We start from the raw sequence: 20,843 nt of genomic DNA, 5'->3' as shown, positions 1-20,843 counted from the left end.
CAAGTCCCCAACTAGAGCGGTGCAGCGTGGCAGGTGACGGGGCCCAGCCCCTGGATGAGACTGGCTGCTGTGTAGACAGCAGCCGTGTAGATGGGAGCCCTGACCTGAAGCAGGCGCACTTGGGAAGAGTCCCGAGAGCACGTGAGGCAGTCATGTGCGCTAATGCGTTAATGGATGTCAGCATGGGACGTGGATTGGTCCTCTTCCTCTGACCAGTGGCATCTAAATTAAAAATACAGGCAAGCAGAGCTGTCCTGGGTGAAGCTGGGGCCCCAGGGGACGCGGGTCAGCTCTGAGGTGGAGGCTGGGCTCGGTCTCACCTGCTGATTGTGGGCCGGCCCCGGTTCCACGGCCTCGGTGAAGCCTGGACTTGCCACGCAGATCCGATGGCAGCGAGGCACCTTCGTTCCCAGTCGTGCTCTGAGGTGATGCTTCTTTTCTCGTCCAGAAATTAAGTCTCTTTGAAGAGCCTCCCAGAGTAAAGCAGGAAATCCTCTGTCCCCCACCTTCGCCGAGGTCCCACATGAACAAGGATGGGCTTCCGTTCTCAGAGACTCAGTAAACAAAGCGACATGTTCCCCACCGCCGCGTTCCCAAATCCCCGGGGCAGTGAGAGTCCAACAGGGTTTGTGATCGGTGCAGCAGGTGCTGCCAGCCTGCGGTCGCGAGAGACCAGACGTGGATGCGGACGTAGCGGGCATCTTCATGTTCTTGGCAGGGTCTCCTCTCCTGGCTCCACTGGTCTGATCCCTGCTTGTCGGGAGAGCCCTAAGCTCAGCATCGGTCTTGTTTCTTTTTCCTTCTCATTTAGTAACACCACCACCTTGGGGGTCGTGGCCCTTCTAGCACGCCCACTAACCCTCCGGGAGCCCCGAGCCGCGCCTCCCGCCGGACTGCAGCCCGTGCCAAGCGGGGCTGCCAGCTAACGGCCTGTCTGTTTCTCCACCAGAGTCTGAAGGAAGGCCTGACGGTGCAAGATCGCCTGAAGCTCTTTGAGTCCAGGGACCTGGAGCGCGACTAGCTGCTCCCACGCAGCTCAGACGCACCCTCCCTGGCCTGCGGCCGCCGCCCTGCCCTCGTCTGTACCTTCGATTTCTGTTATCGTTATCGTTGTTATCGCCCTCAGTAACTGTGGTATGGATGCATGAGAGACTGGTCTGTGGGTTGCTCACATCACCCCTGTCGTGTTTACCGAAGCTTTTCCCCATGGTTTTCTACGACCGGCCCGGCCGAGGGGCCGAGCGCATGTGGCTCTCCCCCGTCGCCCCCGCGCTCATGTCAGTATTAAGGCCCAGCAGCCTGCGATAAGCTAGCTCTGTCTCGCCCAGTGCGCGGTGCGGTCAGGGCCCGGGCGGGTCCCTGGGAGAGAACCGGCCACGAGGCGTGGAGGCGTGGAGGCGTGTGCTGCGGTCCCAGCGCAGATAGCTGGTAGCCTGCGGGGGTGGGGGGGGGAGCGTGGCTTAGAACCTTGGATGTACCACCTTTGGGCTTCAGAGGAGGACAGCATTTTGTATTTGTTCCACTAATGCCGCTTAGAACCACACCCCAGATACTCGTGGTAAACCTTTCACAACCTGGAAAATGTTGAAAGCAGCCATTCCTATTTTTGTTTGTTTTTTATTAAATCTTGCACAAAACCAGGCCCCTCTCATTCCTTCCTACGCTCGCTTCTTTCTTGGTCACCGGGAACCCTGGTCCTTTCATACTCGGTAGATGCTGACCTGCAGCCTGTGGTGATCACAGATAATGAAGAGAGTTTTCCCTCAGAGAATACGGTTGACAGGAGACCCTGTGTTAAGTCGAGAAGGTTAGTGCAGACGTTGGAACCAGATAAGAACTGGCCATTCGTGACGTGCTGCTAAGCCTCCTTCAGTTCACCTGAGGTCTCAGGCCGTGCGGCACTGGGGGCGCCTGCACCGGGCCTGGACCGACGGCTCTGCTTCCTTAGTGGTCTGAGTAACAACTCTTTAACCGCCACCAGACACTCCACAGCACTTCTTGAAAACCTCTGAAATCGGGGTTCTATGACGGCCCCATGAAAACTCCTCATCCCGTTAGGGTGGGGAGTGTGAACAAAGCCCACCAGGCGGGAGCCAGCCCGGGCGTGGGGGGGAAGGCCTCCTGGCCTCACTGCTTGGGTGAGCACCACTGTCTCGGGTACGTGGGTGCTTCAGGCGTGGAAACGTAGAAATCATCTTGCTCGGTTTTTAGATTAAGTGAACGCACGAGGTCATTTGGAGAAAGTCCTGGAAGGGCAGGACAGAGGCCCTGGGGTGTGTAAGAAGTGCAGCTCCCGTGCCGTCTTCTCACTGGATGGTCTCAGGGCTCCTGGCTGCAGTGGGCCCTCCCTGCTCACGAGCTGTTCAGAGCCTCACGCCACGCCAGTCACTCCTTCGCCGCTATCCTCCCACGTTAAAAAAAAAAAGCAGAGAGCATTAGCTCCTTTAATTCTGGCATCAGACACCCCCGCCATGTAGACTGGCGCTGTCTCCAGAGTGGTCTGTGGGTGTGTCATCGAGGGCAGCATGACAGGTGCCCTGGGGATCTGCTGGGCGGGCCTCTGCCAGGCTCGGGCGGCTCTTCGGGTGCCATGACCGTGGCTTCGTGTCCCTCCTCCGAGCATGCACCTCGTCAGGCCGGGTTGGCCCTGTGCTGCCCCCGCTGCCCCTGGGGGATCTCCGGCCCTCCCAGAAGGGCAGGGTCCACGCACAGAGTTGCGTTTCGTCTGCCCGTAGACGTGAGCGTTTAGATTGTGCAGTGCTCCTGATTAGGTCAAAAGAGCATTTTATTCACGTGTCTTCATCAGTCATCCTTTGAGGTCTGAGCTCAGGAATCTTGGGGAACAGGTGTCGGCAGCAGCACCCGGGGCTTGCAGGCAGAGGCGGCCAGGAAATGCACCACGAAAGCTCAACCAGCCGAGCAGCGACCCCGGCAGTGCTGGGCAGCAGCACGTGGTGACAGCCGCCGCCTGGTTCGGAACCAGGTCTGAGCTTCGGGCTGGCGTGAGCAGGCAGGACGGGACGGCGAGGGTCTCTCTCTGCATCTCACGGTCCCACCTCAGCCCCCGGCACGCAGCGTCCTCCGGACTCTCCCTGCGAGCACCCAAGCTCCCAGGCAGCAGTTCAGCTGCCGCACTCCAGAAGGGAGGAAGAACACGTATGCGGAGGTTGAGCCGGTGTCTGCGTTGGCAGAGAACAGGCCCTCGGGGGGCTGTGGACAGGGAGGCGCAGGTGACTGCGAGCCCGGGGTGCTCTCAGCACTCCCCCGGCATGGGGAGCATCCCCACGTCCCCAAGGAGGAAAAGGTTCCCTGGGTCGTCTCTTCACAGCAGTGCTATTTTCCTGTAAACGTTTCTCCTTCGTTTGGGACCTGCGAGCACCTGCAGCTAAGCCAAGCCCGACAGGCCAGCGGGACAGCTGGACAGGCTCACGCCACCGACGGCTGTGAACACCTGCATCACTGCAGTGCGGGACAGCCGGACAGGCTCACGCCACCGACGGCTCTGGGAACACCTGCATCACTGCAGTGCGGGACGGCTGGACAGGCTCACGCCACCGACGGCTGTGAACACCTGCATCACTGCAGTGCGGGACGGCCGGACAGGCTCACGCCACCGACGGCTCTGGGAACACCTGCATCACTGCAGTGAGGGACGGCCGGACAGGCTCACGCCACCGACGGCTGTGAACACCTGCATCACTGCAGTGCGGGACGGCTGGACAGGCTCACGCCACCGACGGCTCTGGGAACACCTGCATCACTGCAGTGCGGGACGGCCGGACAGGCTCCCGCCACCTGACAGCTGTGAACAGCTGCATCACTGCAGTGCGGGACGGCTGGACAGGCTCACGCCGCCTGACAGCTGTGAACACCTGCATCGCTGCAGTGCGGGACGGCTGGACAGGCTCACGCCACCGACGGCTCTGGGAACACCTGCACCACTGCAGTGCGGGACGGCCGGACAGGCTCACGCCGCCTGACAGCTGTGAACACCTGCATCGCTGCAGTGCGGGACGGCTGGACAGGCTCACGCCACCGACGGCTCTGGGAACACCTGCACCACTGCAGTGCGGGACGGCCGGACAGGCTCACGCCACCTGACGGCTGGTAACACCTGCATCACTGCAGTGCGGGACGGCTGGACAGGCTCACGCCACCTGACGGCTGGTAACACCTGCATCACTGCAGTGCGGGACGGCTGGACAGGCTCACGCCACCGACGGCTCTGAAGACCTGCATCACTGCAGTGCAAGTGCGCCGGGCTCGCGGCTTCCTCTGCTCGGATGTGCTGCCGGGGCCTGAGCAGGTCTGAAGGCCAGTGTTCCAGGTGACCGTGCTGGCCGCAGCGTGCCTCGCGGGCTTGTGCCATGGCGCGTGAGAGCCAGCGTGGCTTTCTGGGACGAAGCGATGGCTGTGCTGGGGTGACCGGCGGAGACCGAGGACGAGGGAAGGCCCAGCCTCTGGCCAGTCACGGGCAGCCTGTCGTTCACAGTGTCCAGACGCAGGCAGCGGCTCACTGACCCGACAGCTGGGCACCGAGGCCTCATGCAGGCCAGGCTCGGGAAGAGAGGGAGCTGCCTGAGAGCAGTTCTGACAGATGAGGCCACGAGACAAGACCTACGGCGTCAGCACTCTCAGAGACGTCTATTTAATGCCGTTTCTCTGCGAGGGAAACACCATCTTTCCATCGCTGCGCCTGGCAGCCCCCCTCCACATCCTCTGGCTGAGGCCCCTCCGAGGGGCCTGTATGGTGAGCGCCCACCCTGGAACCTCCTCTCCAGCCAGGTGCCAGGGTCCCCCAGCTCTAGCCGGTGAGACCCGTGCGGGTGCCCCGGGGTGTCCCCCGCTGGGAGGAGCAGGTAGACAGGCGTGCTTGTTCTCCGCGCGAAGGAACTCACGTCCGCTCCTCCCTGAGGACGCGGCGTCCCGCCGGAGCACCACGAGCCAGGCTTCCCGCCGCCGCCGCTTGCTCCTGACGCGGTCTTCTCCAGGGACTCAAAGCTGTTTTCCATCAGAGAGTAAAATGAACACAGCCCGCCAGCAGTTCTCTTTCCTGAAAAGAAGTCTGCTCATCATCGTTCTCAAGAAGCTTACTTTCAAGACACAATTTCATAAAACAAAAATACTAGACACCTTTATCACCTAGAAAGGGGAGGAAATTTAACTGTTGCCAGAGTTTTACAAAGGACTGGAAAGTGTGTAGTGTGATACTTAAAAAGAATGAAATCCTAGAAGGAAAACAGATCTGGCACCTTAACTGGAAGCTTCTCTGCTCTGGAAACTGCACAGTATTCCGGAATGTCTCACACCCGAGTCCTGGACAGCGAGCTCTTGGTGTTTCACGTTGAATAGGAATTTGCTTTATGAACAGATTTTACCTGTTGCCCTAGCATTTCCTCCACTCAGCCAAAACTAACGAGGGTCCCGGCGCCCTGGTGCTGCAGCCCCACCCTTAGAAGACTTGGGAGGTGCTGCTGAGAACCGACTTCTTCCAGAGGTTTTCACTGCAGGCACCTGCACACCCACCTTGTCCACCTGTGATCGTGGGCGCTCCTGCATCCTGCCATTCTGAGAGGGGATCCTGGACGGCGCTGAGAGGCCTGAGCGCAGGTGTCGGACTCCCGAGCCTGGGAAAGGTCTTCCTCACCATAGGTCAGGTGAGACGTAGCGCCCGCCCCTGCTCTCGGCACCAGTACCGAGCGCACGAGGCTAGGGACACTCCCGCCGCAGCAGGCCCAGCCCGGCCCGCCTCAGCCTGCTCTCAGGAGGCGGGGCTGCACTTTAGTTTTGTGTATTTTCACATGTGTACACTTTCGCAAGGCCATACTTTCCACAGCTGAAAACTCAAATAAGCAGCAGCCTTAAGTGAGGTCTCAGAAACCACACGTTTTGGGTTCTTTGATAGGAAGACAGGACAGAAACCCAGTATGGAGATGAACTGTCAGTCTCTCAAGTTTTGTCTGATCGGAGAAGACCGGTCTCGTGCTTCTGCCCTTTTGAGAACAGTGAGTTTCTTCCTCTTTCTCTGTAAAGGGAAGCAGTCTCCCCTCCCTGAGGTCTGTCAACAGAAGACCCTGAGAAGAGCAGGCCTAAACCTGTGTCCCCGAGAGCAGCTCAGACACACTGTGTCCGTTCCTTCCAGGGCCCACGGGACCCCCACACCCCATGCAGCTCCCAGGTCCTCTGTATTTAGAAAAACCGGGGTATTATTCAGAGCAAGCAGTGTAAATACTACTCAGAAGTTACTGCATGGAGTTCTGTGACAAAGTCTGTGTGGGTTTTTTTCTTTTTTCCTCATACAAGCATTGCTTTCTAAGATAGGACGAACAGCTTTGGGTACAACACTGAATCCCACTCAACATTACAACGAAGTGTTTTTAATGACTTGTGTTACCTTTCATAAAGCTCTGGCCGTTTAACAGGTGGTTTTGTTTTTCCCTGAAAGATCTCGGCTGTACTTGTTCCTCATTCTTGGCAGAGCCGTTCAAAGTGCTGAGGAGAATCAAAAGGAGGAGGAACACAGGAGGGGCTCCTGCCCGGATCCTGCACACAGTGACTGGGGACCTGCAGGAGACCCAGCACCTTGGCGTCTAAGTCAGTGACCTGTGGCCACCTGCTGGGGGCTGCGTGGGAGTCCAGCCAAGTGCCGGGTTGTTGTGTGACGGCTTGGACGTTGCAGAACTCGTAAGGCTGTTATTCTATGATGTGCGCCCGTCAGGCTGGCAAGCGTACTTGAGAACTGGGCCGTCCAGGCCTGTGGGATGAGCCGGGAGGGCAGTCTGAGCTCACACAGAGCAGCCTTCAGACGCACGGGCGCGTGCTGCCCATCACGTTTCCAGCCAGCCGCCTCTCCCCTTTACAGCTAGCTACGTCGCACGTTTCAGTTTTATTTTATAGAAAGCTAGAAATCGATTACAAAGAACACTAAATTCATTCTTGTGTTACGCTTGTATCACAAAACCAATTAAAATGGATTTTAGGATTTACCTTTAGTATTAATTAACAACATATCTACTGGCTTACTGTTAGGATTCAAAACCAGTTAAGCGATTAAGACTTTTCCTACGTAATATTTATAAAACGTAAAGTTTCTAAGTGGCTCCTCAACAATCAGAATCCTCAGTGATCTTTCTCACAGATACGCTCTTCTATCAGGGTGAATGTCTCAATCCAGCTACTTGAGACAAAAGCATACTATGCCTAGCTGGTGGCGGGGCGGGGGCAGCATACGAACAAAGTGGAAAAGCGTAGGTAGCTGCTTCTGCCGTGACAAGTTCGGGAACAATTCACAGCAACAATCACTTCTGCCACAGCTAACGTTTCACGGGTGGTACACGTTCAAAGAATAAGCTTGTATAATTTTAACTGGCGTTTAATTTCTGTACTAACATAATGTTCGCCAGGCTGAAGTGGCATGGAGACCCACCCCTGGCGGCCCCCAGGAGGGGCCCATCTCCCGTGGGACTGCAAGGGCCTCTTGCAGAGAAGGGCCTGGCCAGCTCGCTGCTCTCTGACAATTCAAGACTTCTACGGTTTAGTTTGAGGCTCCTTTTTAAAAACAAAATTTCTGATCGACTGCTCACTACAACTGAAGTGTTACTTTGTCAAAATATTTATTCCTTTGTGTGACATGCTAGATTCCCATGGATGTAGCTGATCATTTCTACTGTAAATATTACCTAACTTTACATACACAATATCATAATAAACTATTTTTGCATCACCCTTGGCATGCTGTAAACGAGGTTTTGTTTAACGGAAGGACATGACGCAAAACAGGCGTTTAGGTCACAAGTCAGAGGGCTGGTCAGGAGCCCAGAGATTTATGATGGAGCTTTGGTTCTACTTGTACAAAGCCTGCTTTTTAAGTGTCTGGATTAGTTGTCAACACTTTAAAATCAGGAGATTTCACATGTTCACAGACAGCGAAGAGTTAGTTAGAAATATTTTACATCCATAATCGAATTAAGGTACATTGGCTCTGTTACAGAAACTTTCAGGGGGCCAAAAAGACAGTAAGAAATACAAGAAAAAGAACTATAACTCCCCCATACCTACCCCTTCATTCGTAGATTTACTTAAAATATTTTTACTTTTTGTTTAAAAAAGAAAATGCATTTATCATCATGCCCCAGTACACACAAACATACACCCCAGCCACAACCCAACATTTCACAAAACAATGCACCCTTCCTAGGACACACACTGACGTCTCTATCCCGTTTCATTTTGTAAAATTCTGGTTGTGACCCACTAAATAAATATAAAATAAGAAACTTTTTTTCCCCCCGAATATTGTCACAACCTTTGGAGTAAAACATGTGAAAATGACTGCAGAATCCAAACTTTTACTCAGATAAACACAAACAAATTCAAGTCTGACTCTACCTATTAGAAATCAACTTGTGGAATCTGTAAAACTTGACAAAAATAAACTTGAGTACAGACACATAAACATTTTCCGTACTATTCCAATTGTTCAAAGATGTTTCAGTTGTTTTTCACCCATTTAAAAAAATTATTCTTGTCAAGCATAGTTTCAGGACACTGGTCTAATATAATGGTGTTTTAACAGCTTTAACACTTTTTTTGAAGCTATGTACATGCAGTTTTAAAAGCCAGTAGGCATTTGGAAAAGTGATAAAGACCCTCAACAAGCTAGGCACAGAAGTGAGCTTCCTCAATATTAAAGGACAGGGACTTCCCTGGTGGCGCAGCGGTTAAGAATCCACCTGCCAATGCAGGGGACAGGGGTTCGATCCCTGGTCTGGGAGGATCCCACATGCTGCAGAGCACCTAAGCCCATGAACCACAACTACTGAGCCCACGTGCTGCAACTACTGAAGCCCATGTGCCTAGAGCCTGTGCTCCACAACGAGAGAAGCCACCACAATGAGAAGCCTGCCCACTGCAACGAAGAGTAGCCCCCGCTTGCTAGCCACAACTGGAGAGAAAAAGCCCGTGTGCAGCAATGAAGACCCAACGCAGCCAATAAATAAATAAATAAATAAAGGATAACTATGAAAAACCCAGTTAACATCACACTCAATGGTAACACTGAAAGCTTCCCCCTGAGATCAGGAGCAAGACAGGGATGTCTGTTCACGCCTTATCTGTCCAACACTGCTTGAGAGACTAGCCAGAGCAATTAGGAAGAGAAAGGAAAGGCATCCATGTGGAAGAAGAATTAAAACGACCTCCACCTGCAGATGACAGGATCTTGCATAGGGGAAGTTCTAAGGAATCCACCAAAAAACAAAAAAAAATCTATTAAAACTATAAATGAGCTCAGCACGTGTGCAGGATACAAGACACACAAAAACCAACTGCATTTCTCTACACTAGTAAATAATCTGAAACAAATACATTTTAGAAGTGTAAGACTTGCACACTGAAAAGTACGAAACATTATTTAAAGAAATTAAAGAAGATTTAAATAAATCGAAAAGTATCCCATGTTCATGCATTGGAAGATGTAATACTGTTAAAATAGCAATATTCTCCAGCTTGATCTACAGATTCATGGCAATCCCTATCAGAATCCCAGCTGCTATTGCAGAAGTTCATCAGTTGATCCTAAGGTTCATAGGGAAATGTATGGGGTACCTGGAGCAGCCAAAGCACGTTGGAAAAGACAAACAAAGGTGGAGGACTCATTCTGCTGGGTTTCAAAACACACTGCAAGGCTTCAGTAATCAACACAGTGTGGTATTGGCACACAGATCACATCAATGGACGATAACGGAGACCCAGAAGTAAGCCCTTACATTTACAGTCAGCTGATTCTGACAAGGGTGTCAAAGCCATTCAGTAGGGAAAAAAATACTCTCTTCAACAAGTGGTGCTGGGACAACTAGCTACCTACATGCAAAAGAATGAAGTCAGATCCCTTACATCACACCCACACCACATACAAAAATTAACTCAAAATGGGACTTCCCTGGTGGTGCAGTGGATAGGACTCCATGCTCCCAATGCAGGGGGCCCAGGCCCAGGTTTGATCCCTGGTCAGGGAACTAGATCCCACATGCATGTCGCAGCTGGGAGTTCACGTGCCAAAACTAAGGAGCCCGCGTGCCGCATCTGGGGAGCCAGCTGGGCCGCAACTAAGGAGCCTGCCTGCTGCAACTAAGACCCAGCACAACTAAATAAATAAATACTCAAAAAAAAAAAGTTCAAAGAAAATATATTTAAAAAAATAACTCAAAATGGTTCATAGACCTAAATATAAGACTTTCAGGAAAAAAAGTAAGAGCAAATCTTTGTCACCAATGGGTTGGGCTTTGGTTCCTTAGTTAAGACACCAAAGCACAAACAGGTGAAGAACAGATAAATTGAACTATACCAAAATTAATAACACATGCTGCAAACAATACCAGCAAGAAAGTGAAATGACTACCCAAAGATGGGAGAAAATGTCTGCAAATAATACTTCTGATAAGGGACTTATATCCAGAATATACAAACACTCTTATAACTCAACAATAAAAATGCAACCCAGTTTAAAAAATGGGTAAAGGATTTGAATAGACATTTCTCCAAAGACGATACATCATAGACCAGTAAATACATGGTGGCACTCAACACCATTAGTCATCCAGGAAATACAAGAAAAACCACACTGAGGCAGCAGCTCACACCCAGTAGGCTGGCTATCACTAAAGTCAGATAGGTGCTGGGAACACTGGACAGCTGCATGTAAAAGAACGAAAGAACATTTTCCCACACCATATACAGCAATAAACTCAAAATGGATTAAAGGCCTATTGGAGAGGATGTGTAAAAAAGGGAACCCTCCTACACCGTTGGTGGGGATGTAAACTGGTGCAGCCATTATAAAGAACAGTATGGTGGTTTCTCAAAATACTAAAAATAGTTACCATATGATCCTACAGTCCCACTCCTGGGCATGTATCTGGAAAGACAAAAACTCTAATTCGAAAAGATACATGCACCCCAGTGTTTGTGGCAGCACTACTTAAATAGCCAAGACATGGAAGCATCCTAAATGCCCATGAACAGATGAATGGATAAAGAAGATGTGGTACATTTATATAATGGAATATTACTCAACCATAAAAAAAGAATGAGGGACTTTCCTGGTGGCACAGGGGTTAAGAATCCTCCTGCCAGCGCAGGGGGACACGGGTTCGATCCCTGGTCTGGGAAGATCCCACATGCCACGAGGCAACTAAGCCCGTGTGCCTACGGCCCATGCTCTGCAACAAGAGAAGCCACCACAATGAGAAGCCCGTGCACCGCAATGAAGACCCAACACAGCCAAAAGTAAGTAAATAAATAAATGTATTTTTTTAAAAAAAGAATGAAATGCCATCTGCAGCAGCATGGATGGACCCAGAGATGATCGTGCTAAGCGGAGTCTAAAAAGTCTAAAAGAATGATACAAAGGGACTTGTTTACAAAACAGAAATACTCTCACAGACACAGAAAACAAACATGGTTACCAAAGGGGAAGGGGGGTTTGGGAATAACAAACACTACTGTATGTGAAATAGATAAACAACAAGGACCTACTGTATAGCACAGGTAACTAATTCAGTATCTTGTAATAACCAATAATGGAAAAAATGTAAAAAAGTATATAAAATATATATAATATATATATATAACGGAATCACTTTGATGTACACCTGAAACTAACACAACATTGTAAATCAACTATAATTCGACTTTTAAAAAATGGATTAAAGACCTAAATGTAAGACCAGAAAACATTAAACTCCTAAAAGAAAACGTAAGTGGAATACTCTTGATGTAAACTGTAGCAGTATTTTTTTGGATCTGTCTCCTAAAGCAAAGGAAATAAAAGCAAAAATAAACAAATGGGGCTTCCCTGGTGGCACAGTGGTTAAGAATCTGCCTTCCAAGGCAGGGGACACGGGTTCGAGCCCTGAAGATCCCACATGCCAAGGAGCAACTAAGCCCATACGCCACAACTACTGAGCCTGCGCTCTAGAGCCCGTGTGCCACAACTACTGAGCCCACGTGCCACAACTACTGAAGTCCACGTGCCTAGAGCCCATGCTCCGCAACAAGAGAAGCCACCACAATGAGAAGCCCGCGCACCGCAACAAAGAGTAGCCCCCGCTCGCCGCAACGAAAGAAAGCCCACAGCAGCAACAAAGACCCAACGCAGCCCCAGAAAATAGATAAATAAACAAATGAAACCTAATTAAACTTAAAAACTGCACAGCAAAGGAAACCGTCAACAAAACATAAAGACAAGCTACTGAATGGGAGAAAATATTTGCAAATAATATGACTGATAAGGGGTTAATATGCAAAATATAATCAATATAAACAGTTTATACAGTTCAACATCAAAAAAGCAAACAACCCAATTAAAAAATGGGGAGAAGACCTGAACAGAAGTTTTTTTACAAGTAAAATCCACAGATGGTTAACCGGCACATAAGCAGGTGCTCAACATCGTCAACCATCAGGGAAATGCAAATTGAAACCACAATGAGATGGGACTTCCCTGGTGGCTCAGTGGTTAAGAATCCACCTGCCAATGTAGGGGACACGGGTTTGAGCCCCAGTCTGGGAAGATCCCACGTGCCACAGAGCAACTAAGCCCGTGTGCCACAACTACTGAGCCTGCGCTCTAGAGCCCCTGAGCCACAACTGTCAAGCCCGGGTGCTGCAACTACTGAAGTCCGTATGCATAAAGCCTGTAGTCCACAACAAGCAAAGCCACTGAAATGAAAAACCCTCACACCGCAATGAAGGGCAGTCCCCACTCTCCACAGAAAAAGCCCGTGTGCAGCAACGAAGACCCAACGCAGCCCAAAATAAATACGTAAACTAAAAATAAACAGAACAAAACACAATGAGATACCACTTCACACCAGTCAGAATGGCCATCATCAAAAAGACCACAAATAACACACTTTGGTGAGGATGTGAAATAAAGAGAACCCTCATACACTGTTGGTGGGAATGCAAACTGGTGCAGCCACTATGGAAAACAGTATGGCAGTTTCTAAAAAAAGTAAAAATAGAGCTACCATGTGGCCCAGCAGCTGCACTCCTCGGTATATATCCAAAGGAAACGAACAAACTAATTGGAAAAGATACACGCACCCCAATGTTCATAGCAGCACTATTTAAAACAGCCAAGATATGGAAGCAACCTAAGTGTCCATCATATAAATAGGTAAATGACTAAAGAAGCTGTGGTACATATATGCAGTGGAATGCTAGTCAGCCATAAAAAAGAACGAAATAACGCCATCTGCGCCAACATGCGTGGACTTGGAGAATATTATGTTCAGTGAAATAAGTCAGACAGAGAAAGACAAATACTGTATGATATCGTTTATATGTGGAACCTAAAAAATAAAATAGACTAGTGAACATAACAAAAAGGAAGAGACAGATCTAGAGAACTAGTGGTTACCAGTGGGAAGATGGGGGGGGAGGGGCAAGATAAGAGTAGGGGATTAAGAGGTACAAACTTCAATGTGCAAAATAAGTTACAAGGATAATCAGCACAACACAGGAAATAGAGCCAATATTTTATAACCGCAAATGGAATATAACCCTTAAATACTGTGAGTCACTGTCACACACCTGAAACTTCCATAATATTGTACCTCAATTATACCTCCATTTTTAAAACTAATTTTTTAAAAAGTCAAATAATAGCTTTCTGTTCGTGAGCATGTGGAGAAAAAGGAACCCTGATACACTGTTGGTGGGAATGTAAAATGATTCAATCGCTTTGGAAAACAGTCTGGCAGTTTCTAAAATGGTTAAACAGAGTGATATGACCCAACAGTTCCACTCCTGGGTATATACTCAAGAGAGACGAAGACATGTCCACACGAACACTCGTAGGTGAATCTTCACAGCATCGTATTTGTAACAGACAAAAGGTGGAAACAACCCCCGTGTCCATCAATTGACGAACAGGTAAACAAAATGTGTTCTGTCCATACAATGCATTATTATTCAGCTATAAAAAGAAGTAAAATGCCGACACCTGCTACAACATGGACAGCCCTCAACAGCACTACACTCAGGGAAAGGAGGCAGAGACCAGACCACATGTCGTGGATTCCATTTATGTCAAACATCCACCCCAGGTAAATCCACAGAAACGGGGTTTCTTTCTGGACTGAAGAAAACACTGAAAGCAGACAGTAGTGATGGCTGCACAACCCTGGTAATACAGTAAATAACAACTCTGTCAATACACTAATAACTGACAACCTCTTAACAGAATGTTAATACACCGAACTGCATATTTTAAAAGGGTGAGTTTTATGGTATGTGAATCTGAGTGAAGTGTTTTTTTAAACTAGTCAGTTACATTAAAAACCAATTCAGGGGCTTCCCTGGTGGCGCAGTGGTTGAGAGTCCGCCTGCTGATGGGTTCGTGCCCCGGTCGGGGAGGATCCCACGTGCCGCGGAGCGGCTGGGCCCGTGAGCCATGGCCGCTGAGCCTGCGCGTCCGGAGCCTGTGCTCCGCAACGGGGGAAGCCGCGGCAGTGAGAGGCCCGCGTACCGCAAAGCAAACAAACAAACAAACAAAAAACAATTCAGTACAACCAATACAGCACTTTAAATACAATGGAACTGCATTGTTTGAACCCAACATTCTCGTGTATTTGACAGCTACGGGACAAACTACTACCAGGACATTTTTTTTTTACCACAAGGGTTGCATGAGTTTAAAATATTTTACACGTTAACTGTGCCAATGTTTAATTAACTTTGCCTGTCAGGTTTGTTAAGCTGCATCACTGCCCCGTAGCTAAAATGACGACTTTGAACCAAAATCACGAGGCTGGCCAGGAGCCTGGGGGGGTGGGGGCGGGGGGCAGTAATTGGGGAGCTGACCTCGATTCCTCTTAGGGAGCAACCGCCAAGCCTCCTGGGGGTTGATTCCCTCCTGCAATGGTTCCGTTCGTGACAGAATCTTGTGGCCAAAGCGTGCAACTTCGGACGACACGCCACACAAGTCCCCTCCCGGCCTCTTCCCCTCCGTGCTCAGGTCACTGCCTGGTGTCCTCTGCCCGTGTGACGTCAGCCACACTTCTGGGGGTCTCCTCGGTGCGCCTGCCCATCACTGGGTGAGCCCCCAGACAACTGCCACTCAGCACAAGCCACTGACTCGGCCTGAACTACCTTCTGAATCAAGAATATACCAACGGTTCAGCTCACCTGCTTCCACGACCCGGAGAACCGGGAACCACGCAGCCTCGGCCGTGAACCCCTCTGGCTCTCCTGGAGAACCAGACATGCCGGGGTCAGCCTATGCCCTGCCCCCAGCCCAGCTGCCCCTCCTCACGCCTCTCCCGTCAGAGCAGGGCTCTGGTCACCTCGTACAGTCACCCACCCTCAAGGGACAGAACAGCCTCCGAAGTGGAGGCTGATCTTAGTGCTGTAACCTCGTCAGCACCCAGGACCTCAGGGAAAATGTTGTTTTCCTTTCAGAAAGGCTGTTAATCTGGAACTTGATTAGCTCAGATTCAAATTCCCACCTCTAGGACGCCAATAACTAAAACAATATAAATAAAATTACATTAAGTAAAAGCCCACGTGAGATGAGCTCCTTTCACCATTTCTGCAACATCAACCTCGGTGGTGGGGCTGGATGGTCCTGTGCGCAGTGCTGGGACTCCGGACACTGCCGGCTTCCAGAAGGAAGGCGCAGGCCCCGCGCGGGCCAGGCGGACACTCGGGAGACACTGGGGGTCCCCCAAGCAACACCCCCAAATCTTCACTCCTCGAGAGGCTCCTGCCTTGGCCAACGGTTTCTAAATAGCTGGATGTTCCCCCACCACCACCAAAAAAAGTTTTAATAAGTAGCCACCATTCGAACGAACAAAAGGCAGAAACACACAACGCCAGTCGACTAGGGGAGAGCGCGTTTATTCGAGGCGGCGGGCCCAGCTCAGGGGAGAAACACGGTCACTGTGAAGCCATGTCTGTGACTTCCAATCTGAGAATACAGCTTGGGCTGAGTAAGGAAAGCTAAGTTTCGGGTTTCCATGTCTGACACTCTAAGTCAGAGGTAACTTTAAACGGAGAGGAACACGCCATGGGGGGGAGGGGTCCCCAGGGGCTGGGAGATGAGGGAGGAGACCCAGGGGTGCCCACCGGGCCTGAGCGACAGGAGAGAGCAACTGCTGTCCAGATGCCTCCGGAGCTGCCTCCGGGACAGTTCAAGCATGTCACATCCCTGCCCCGGGGACCAGGACAGCCCAGTGAGGCCACCCCCGGGACCCGCCTCGCCTCGGTGACACTGAGCAAAGCCGCGAGTGTCCCGGTGAAGGTCAATTCTAAATGCACAACCGAACTTCTATGAATGTGAGAATGCTAAAAATTAAAATCCCAACACGTGGAAACAGGAGCGGCTTCTGGCCACTCCTGTTTCCACGTGGTAGATCGCTCACTTCACCTTACACACACCAGGGGCTGCCAGGCGCCAAGCTCTCAGTGCTCATCCCTTCTACTGAGTGATTCCCAAGGACGACGGCCACTCCTCGCCGTGCCATCCCCTGCCCCTCCCCCCAGGAGCTGGAGACAGCAGGGAGGGAGGGACCGTCACCCTCTGGCCATCCAGGTTCCGCCCGCTAGATGGGGGCTGAGGGAGCACTGAGGGGCCCGAGGGCTGGACCGACGGGTCAGGGGAAGCCGGGGAGGCCCCAGAACCAGGCAAGGGGCTCGGAGCGGCCTCCGTGACGAGGCGGTGGCCCTCCCTGCATGCACAACCCTGACGGAGGCACCCGGCACCCGGCCCAAAAACCCGCCCTTGCGCTGCACAGCATGGCCTCTTCCTCGTAAACCCCAACACTCTCTAGGGAACTGTACCATGTAACAAAGGAGAATTTAACGGGACTGGCTTTCCTTGCACGACACGTGGGATTCTGGCCCCGGAGGGTCGCTCCAGCTCCAGGGACGCCGGCCCCACCTCCCCACGCGCAGGCGTCTCAGCGACTTCCCTTTTTGTGAGGGAAAAAGGTGTACTTGGTGGGGTTAAACTCCTCCCAGATGCGCTCAAACTCCTCCAGAAAGAGCCGCACGCACTCCTCGTCTTCTATGATGAGCACGTTCTCCCGGTTGCTCTGAATGGCCTGAGTGGTCCAGTTCAGCGAGCCAGTGATCAACACCTTCCTGTCCACGATCGCGAACTTGTGGTGCATGTAGCCCAGATCCTGGTCGTGCCGGACCTGGATCCCTGCAAAAGGGGAGACGTCACTGCCGCACGTCACCCCGACTGAGCCGCCGGCTGGGCGCTCCGTCTCATCACCCCCACGCGGGGGCCCCTCGCTCCCTCCCCCCAGCCCCTCCTCTCACCACCCATCGCTACAGTTCAGGCTCCTTCTGCAGCACGGATGTGTTCACATGACTGATGGCGCTCGTGTCCGGTTTCGCGGGCACCATCACGTCTGGATGGTGACGGCGGCTGAGCCAGGCAGGGACCCGCCCCACCAGCCCCAGGAGGAGGCGTGGAGGACACAGAGGCATCGGGGTGGGGGGGACCGCAGAGCCGGGGGCCGGGTGGCGGCAGGGACGCGTGACTCAGTTCCTCTGGAAACAGGCCCTGTTCCCAGCCCCTGATCCGGGGCAGGCTCCCCACCCCTGCCAGGGCATGCGACCCGCATCATCCTTCAGTTACTGGTTCCAGGACGATCCAGTGGTGACTAGTGCAAAACCCATCTGCTTGGGTTCACTTGCCCCTAAGGTCTCACTCGGGCCCAGAAGCAGATCCCCTGCAGTCAGCACCTTGTAAGGGGGACAAGCCTGGCGGGAGGGAACAGCACAGGAGGCACCAGGCCCTGGACCTGAAGCCGTGGCTCTGGCCCTGTGACCACTCCGCTCACACAGCCTCTCTGCCTGTTGGAGCTCACGGAGCCCAAGGTGCACCCGGCAGCCCCTCCTCGTGACTCCCACCTTCGACCACAGGATCGCCTGCCACTCCTCACACGACAGCATAGGCCCTCATGCGTGTCACGCCACGGCCAGCTGTCCTGCGACATCTCCTGACCCTTGCTGGCACCTCAGGACTTCTGCTGCAGTCAGCCTCCCACTGGGACCGTGCTGTTCAGCACTGTGTCCCCAGAGCCCGGAACCGGTCCAGGCAAATAGAGACTCACAGAGAGACCGGTTCAACAGTGAGTGACAAATGACGGCCTGGGTGCCCTCAGAGGGGTATCAAGGTTTCGACGGAGTCTGGTCGCCGGGCCCTTTAAGGTTCTTCCCAAAACCGAGGTTCTACAGTTCTCTAAAAACCTAAACAAAATAAAACCGCTATGCCGAAACATAGCCAAGTTTCCCCAACAAAAGAACCAACAGATCAGGACAACACATGGCTACCAGGAAGAGCGGAAGTCAACGGTCCTCAACATTTACACTAGGTTTCCAACCCTGCCCACACGGAAGCAGACGGAAGAGCAGCAGAAGACTGAAGCATGTTCCCATCAGGAGAGCAGGCAAGAGGCCCATGCAAGCTGGGCTGAGAGCAGCCAGGACAGTTCTTAAAGGCCCCACGCCTCTTTCAGCCACAGCGGCCACCACAATTGACAGGTCCAACAGATGCTGGCGCAGGAATGTCCTTCCTGGGTGCCTCAGTGATCGAGAGAAGGGCACGAGGTTCAGACTCCGAATAGCTCACACAGGACACAACGTCACACTGAGGCAGGAGGAGGAAGCAGAATTCACAGGTAAGGCAGGATGTGAATTTAGAACGTCTTCAAAATTACTCACACAACCGGGTTCATCTGTCCCCACCCCAGTGAGAGAGGCAGGCCGGCCAAAGACCTGACTTCCCTGACATTTTGTAGCTTGAGAAACAAATGAACTGTCGCCAACTAAATACTTCAGCTCTACGTTGTAGTGTATTTTTAGAATTCATTTCAGGGCTTCCCGGGTGGCGCAGTGGATAAGAATCCGCTTGCCAATGCAGGGGACGCGGGTTCGAGCTGGTCCGGTAAGATCCCACGTGCCGCGGAGCAACTAAGCCCGTGCGCCACAACTACTGAGCCTGCGCTCTGGAGCCCGAGAGCCACAACTACTGGAGCTCGTGTTCCGCAACGAGAAGCCACCGCAATGAGAAGCCCACACACCACAACGAAGAGTAGCCCCCGCTCGCCGCAACCAGGGAAAAGCCCACGCGTAGCAACGAAGACCCAACATAGCCAAAAAATAAAATTAAATAAATAAATTTTTAAAAATTCATTTCAGAAACTCCAAAATGAAATTCACTAACGAGTTTAAGGGGAAAAGCCTTTTCCTCCCTTCGGTTCTTAAGCAGACGCAGCCTCTCTGCACACCTGCGTCCGGACCAGCTTCTGCCGGCAGACCTGCTTCCAGCCTCGGCCCCTCCCGGGGCTGTCGCCCAGGTTGCGGGCTCAGACGCTCTGCACAGAAGCTCCTGAGGAGGCCTTAGAGTTTCCCCAGACCTTGCAAGGCCGCCAGGGGACGCGAGAGGGTCTCCCCGGTCCTCAGGCCCCCGCCCCAAACACCCACGCCATCCTGGCTCTGCCTCCCGCCTCCCAGGCCCCGCGCCCGGCCTACCTGCCTTGCGGAGCAGCCCAATCTGTGAGCCATTGAGGGCCATGTAGTCGCAGTCGGTGACCACGCGGACGCGCACCCCGCGCTGGTGCAGCAGCTGCACTGCGCGGCCCAGCTGCGGGCTGGAGAAGGCGAACAGGCAGAGCTCCAGGCTGGCGCGGGCTGCCAGCAGGGCGCGCAACAGGCGGCTCAACGAGCTCTCGCCGTGGGGCAGGTTGCAAGGGCAGCCCGAGGGCGCGGCGCCCGGGACCCGCAACAGGGCCTCGGTGCACGTCACCTGCGACGGGAAGAACAGCACCTCGCGCTGCGGCGGCGGCCGCCGCCGCCCGGCCCACAGCCAGCGCAGCACAGCGGGTAGCGCCTCCAGGGCCCGCGCGAGGCCTCCGACAACAGCAGCCACCACCTGCCAGCGTAACGGCCCCATCTCGCCCGCGGCGTCTGAGGCCCCGCCTACCACGTGCGCCCGCTGCCCACTGCGCCTGCGCATTCAGCGCCCATCGCCACTGCGCCTGTGCGCCCGCCGTCCACGGGCCACGTGCGCCCTCCGCCCCGGGGCACTTGCTCCTGCGCTTTCGGCGTCCATTGCCCACTGCGCCCGCGCACCCGCCTGCCGCCTACGTGCGCCCGCCCACACTGCGCCTGCGCGCCCAACGCCCAAAAGACCCAGGAGGCAACCAGAGAAGACCCACAGGGGCCTCCCTGGTGGCGCACTGGTTGAGGGTCTGCCTGCCGATACAGGGAACGCGGGTTCGTGCCCCGGTCCGGGAAGATCCCACATGCCGCGGAGCGGCTGGGCTCGTGAGCCATGGCCGCTGAGCCTGCGCGTCCGGAGCGGAGAGGCCATGGTGGTGGGAGGCCTGCGTACCGCAAAAAAAAAAAAAAAAAAAAAAAAACTGGTGAAATCTAAAGTCTGGAGTTTAATAGTAATGTACCAATGTCAGTTTCTTCACGTTGGCAAATGAATTACAATAATGGAAGATGCTAACGGATGAGGGAAATCGGGTGAGGGGTAATATGGAACTCTCTCTGCTATCTTTGAAACTTTTTGGTAAATCTAAAATTATTCTGAATTAAAAGTTTATTTAAAATGTTAAACACACACCTTCCATATGGTCCAGCTGTCCCACTCCTAGGTATGACCAAAGAGAAATGAAAGCATATCCCACACAAAGACTTGTACGCAAATGTTCAGAGCAGGTTTACTCGTAATAACTCAAATCTAGAAACAACATAAATGTCCGTCAACAGATAAACTTTTGCATATTAATGCAACAGAATATTTAGCAATAAAAAGA

General features: G+C 52.5%; 2 protein-coding genes across 2 annotated transcripts in view; one reads left to right on the top strand and one right to left on the bottom strand.

The window, feature by feature from the left end:
* The window catches only part of MPRIP (myosin phosphatase Rho interacting protein), a 122,628-nt gene extending 114,903 nt beyond the window's left edge, over positions 1 to 7,725 (top strand). The window contains 1 exon segment of the mRNA XM_024752140.1: positions 950 to 7,725. Coding sequence (XP_024607908.1) covers positions 950 to 1,021 — 72 coding nt within the window. The 3' untranslated portion in view covers positions 1,022 to 7,725.
* A 6,787-nt stretch (positions 7,726 to 14,512) lies between these two features.
* Positions 14,513 to 20,286, bottom strand: PLD6 (phospholipase D family member 6). The gene is made up of 2 exons (XM_024753763.1): positions 19,552 to 20,286; positions 14,513 to 17,212 (listed from the first exon to the last, which is right to left on the bottom strand). The coding sequence occupies exons 1-2, from the start codon at positions 20,033 to 20,035 to the stop codon at positions 16,965 to 16,967; spliced, it is 732 nt and encodes a 243-aa protein (XP_024609531.1). The 5' UTR covers positions 20,036 to 20,286; the 3' UTR covers positions 14,513 to 16,964.
* Positions 20,287 to 20,843: the final 557 nt, after the last annotated feature.

This window comes from Neophocaena asiaeorientalis, unplaced genomic scaffold (assembly GCF_003031525.2).
Source record: "Neophocaena asiaeorientalis asiaeorientalis breed wild unplaced genomic scaffold, Neophocaena_asiaeorientalis_V1.1 scaffold540, whole genome shotgun sequence".
In the NCBI taxonomy this organism is placed as follows: domain Eukaryota; kingdom Metazoa; phylum Chordata; class Mammalia; order Artiodactyla; family Phocoenidae; genus Neophocaena; species Neophocaena asiaeorientalis.
Note: the sequence above shows the minus strand (reverse complement) of the source record. Positions and strands in the feature narration are given on the sequence as shown.

Bases quoted from the DNA above. Each gene is read 5' to 3' on its own strand.
- PLD6 (XM_024753763.1), bottom strand. From the start codon at position 20,035: ATGCGCAGGCGCAGTGGGCAGCGGGCGCACGTGGTAGGCGGGGCCTCA. The intron at 17,213-19,551 runs GTAGGCCGGGCG...CCCCTTTTGCAG, and splicing joins TGGGCTGCTCCGCAAGGCAG to GGATCCAGGTCCGGCACGAC.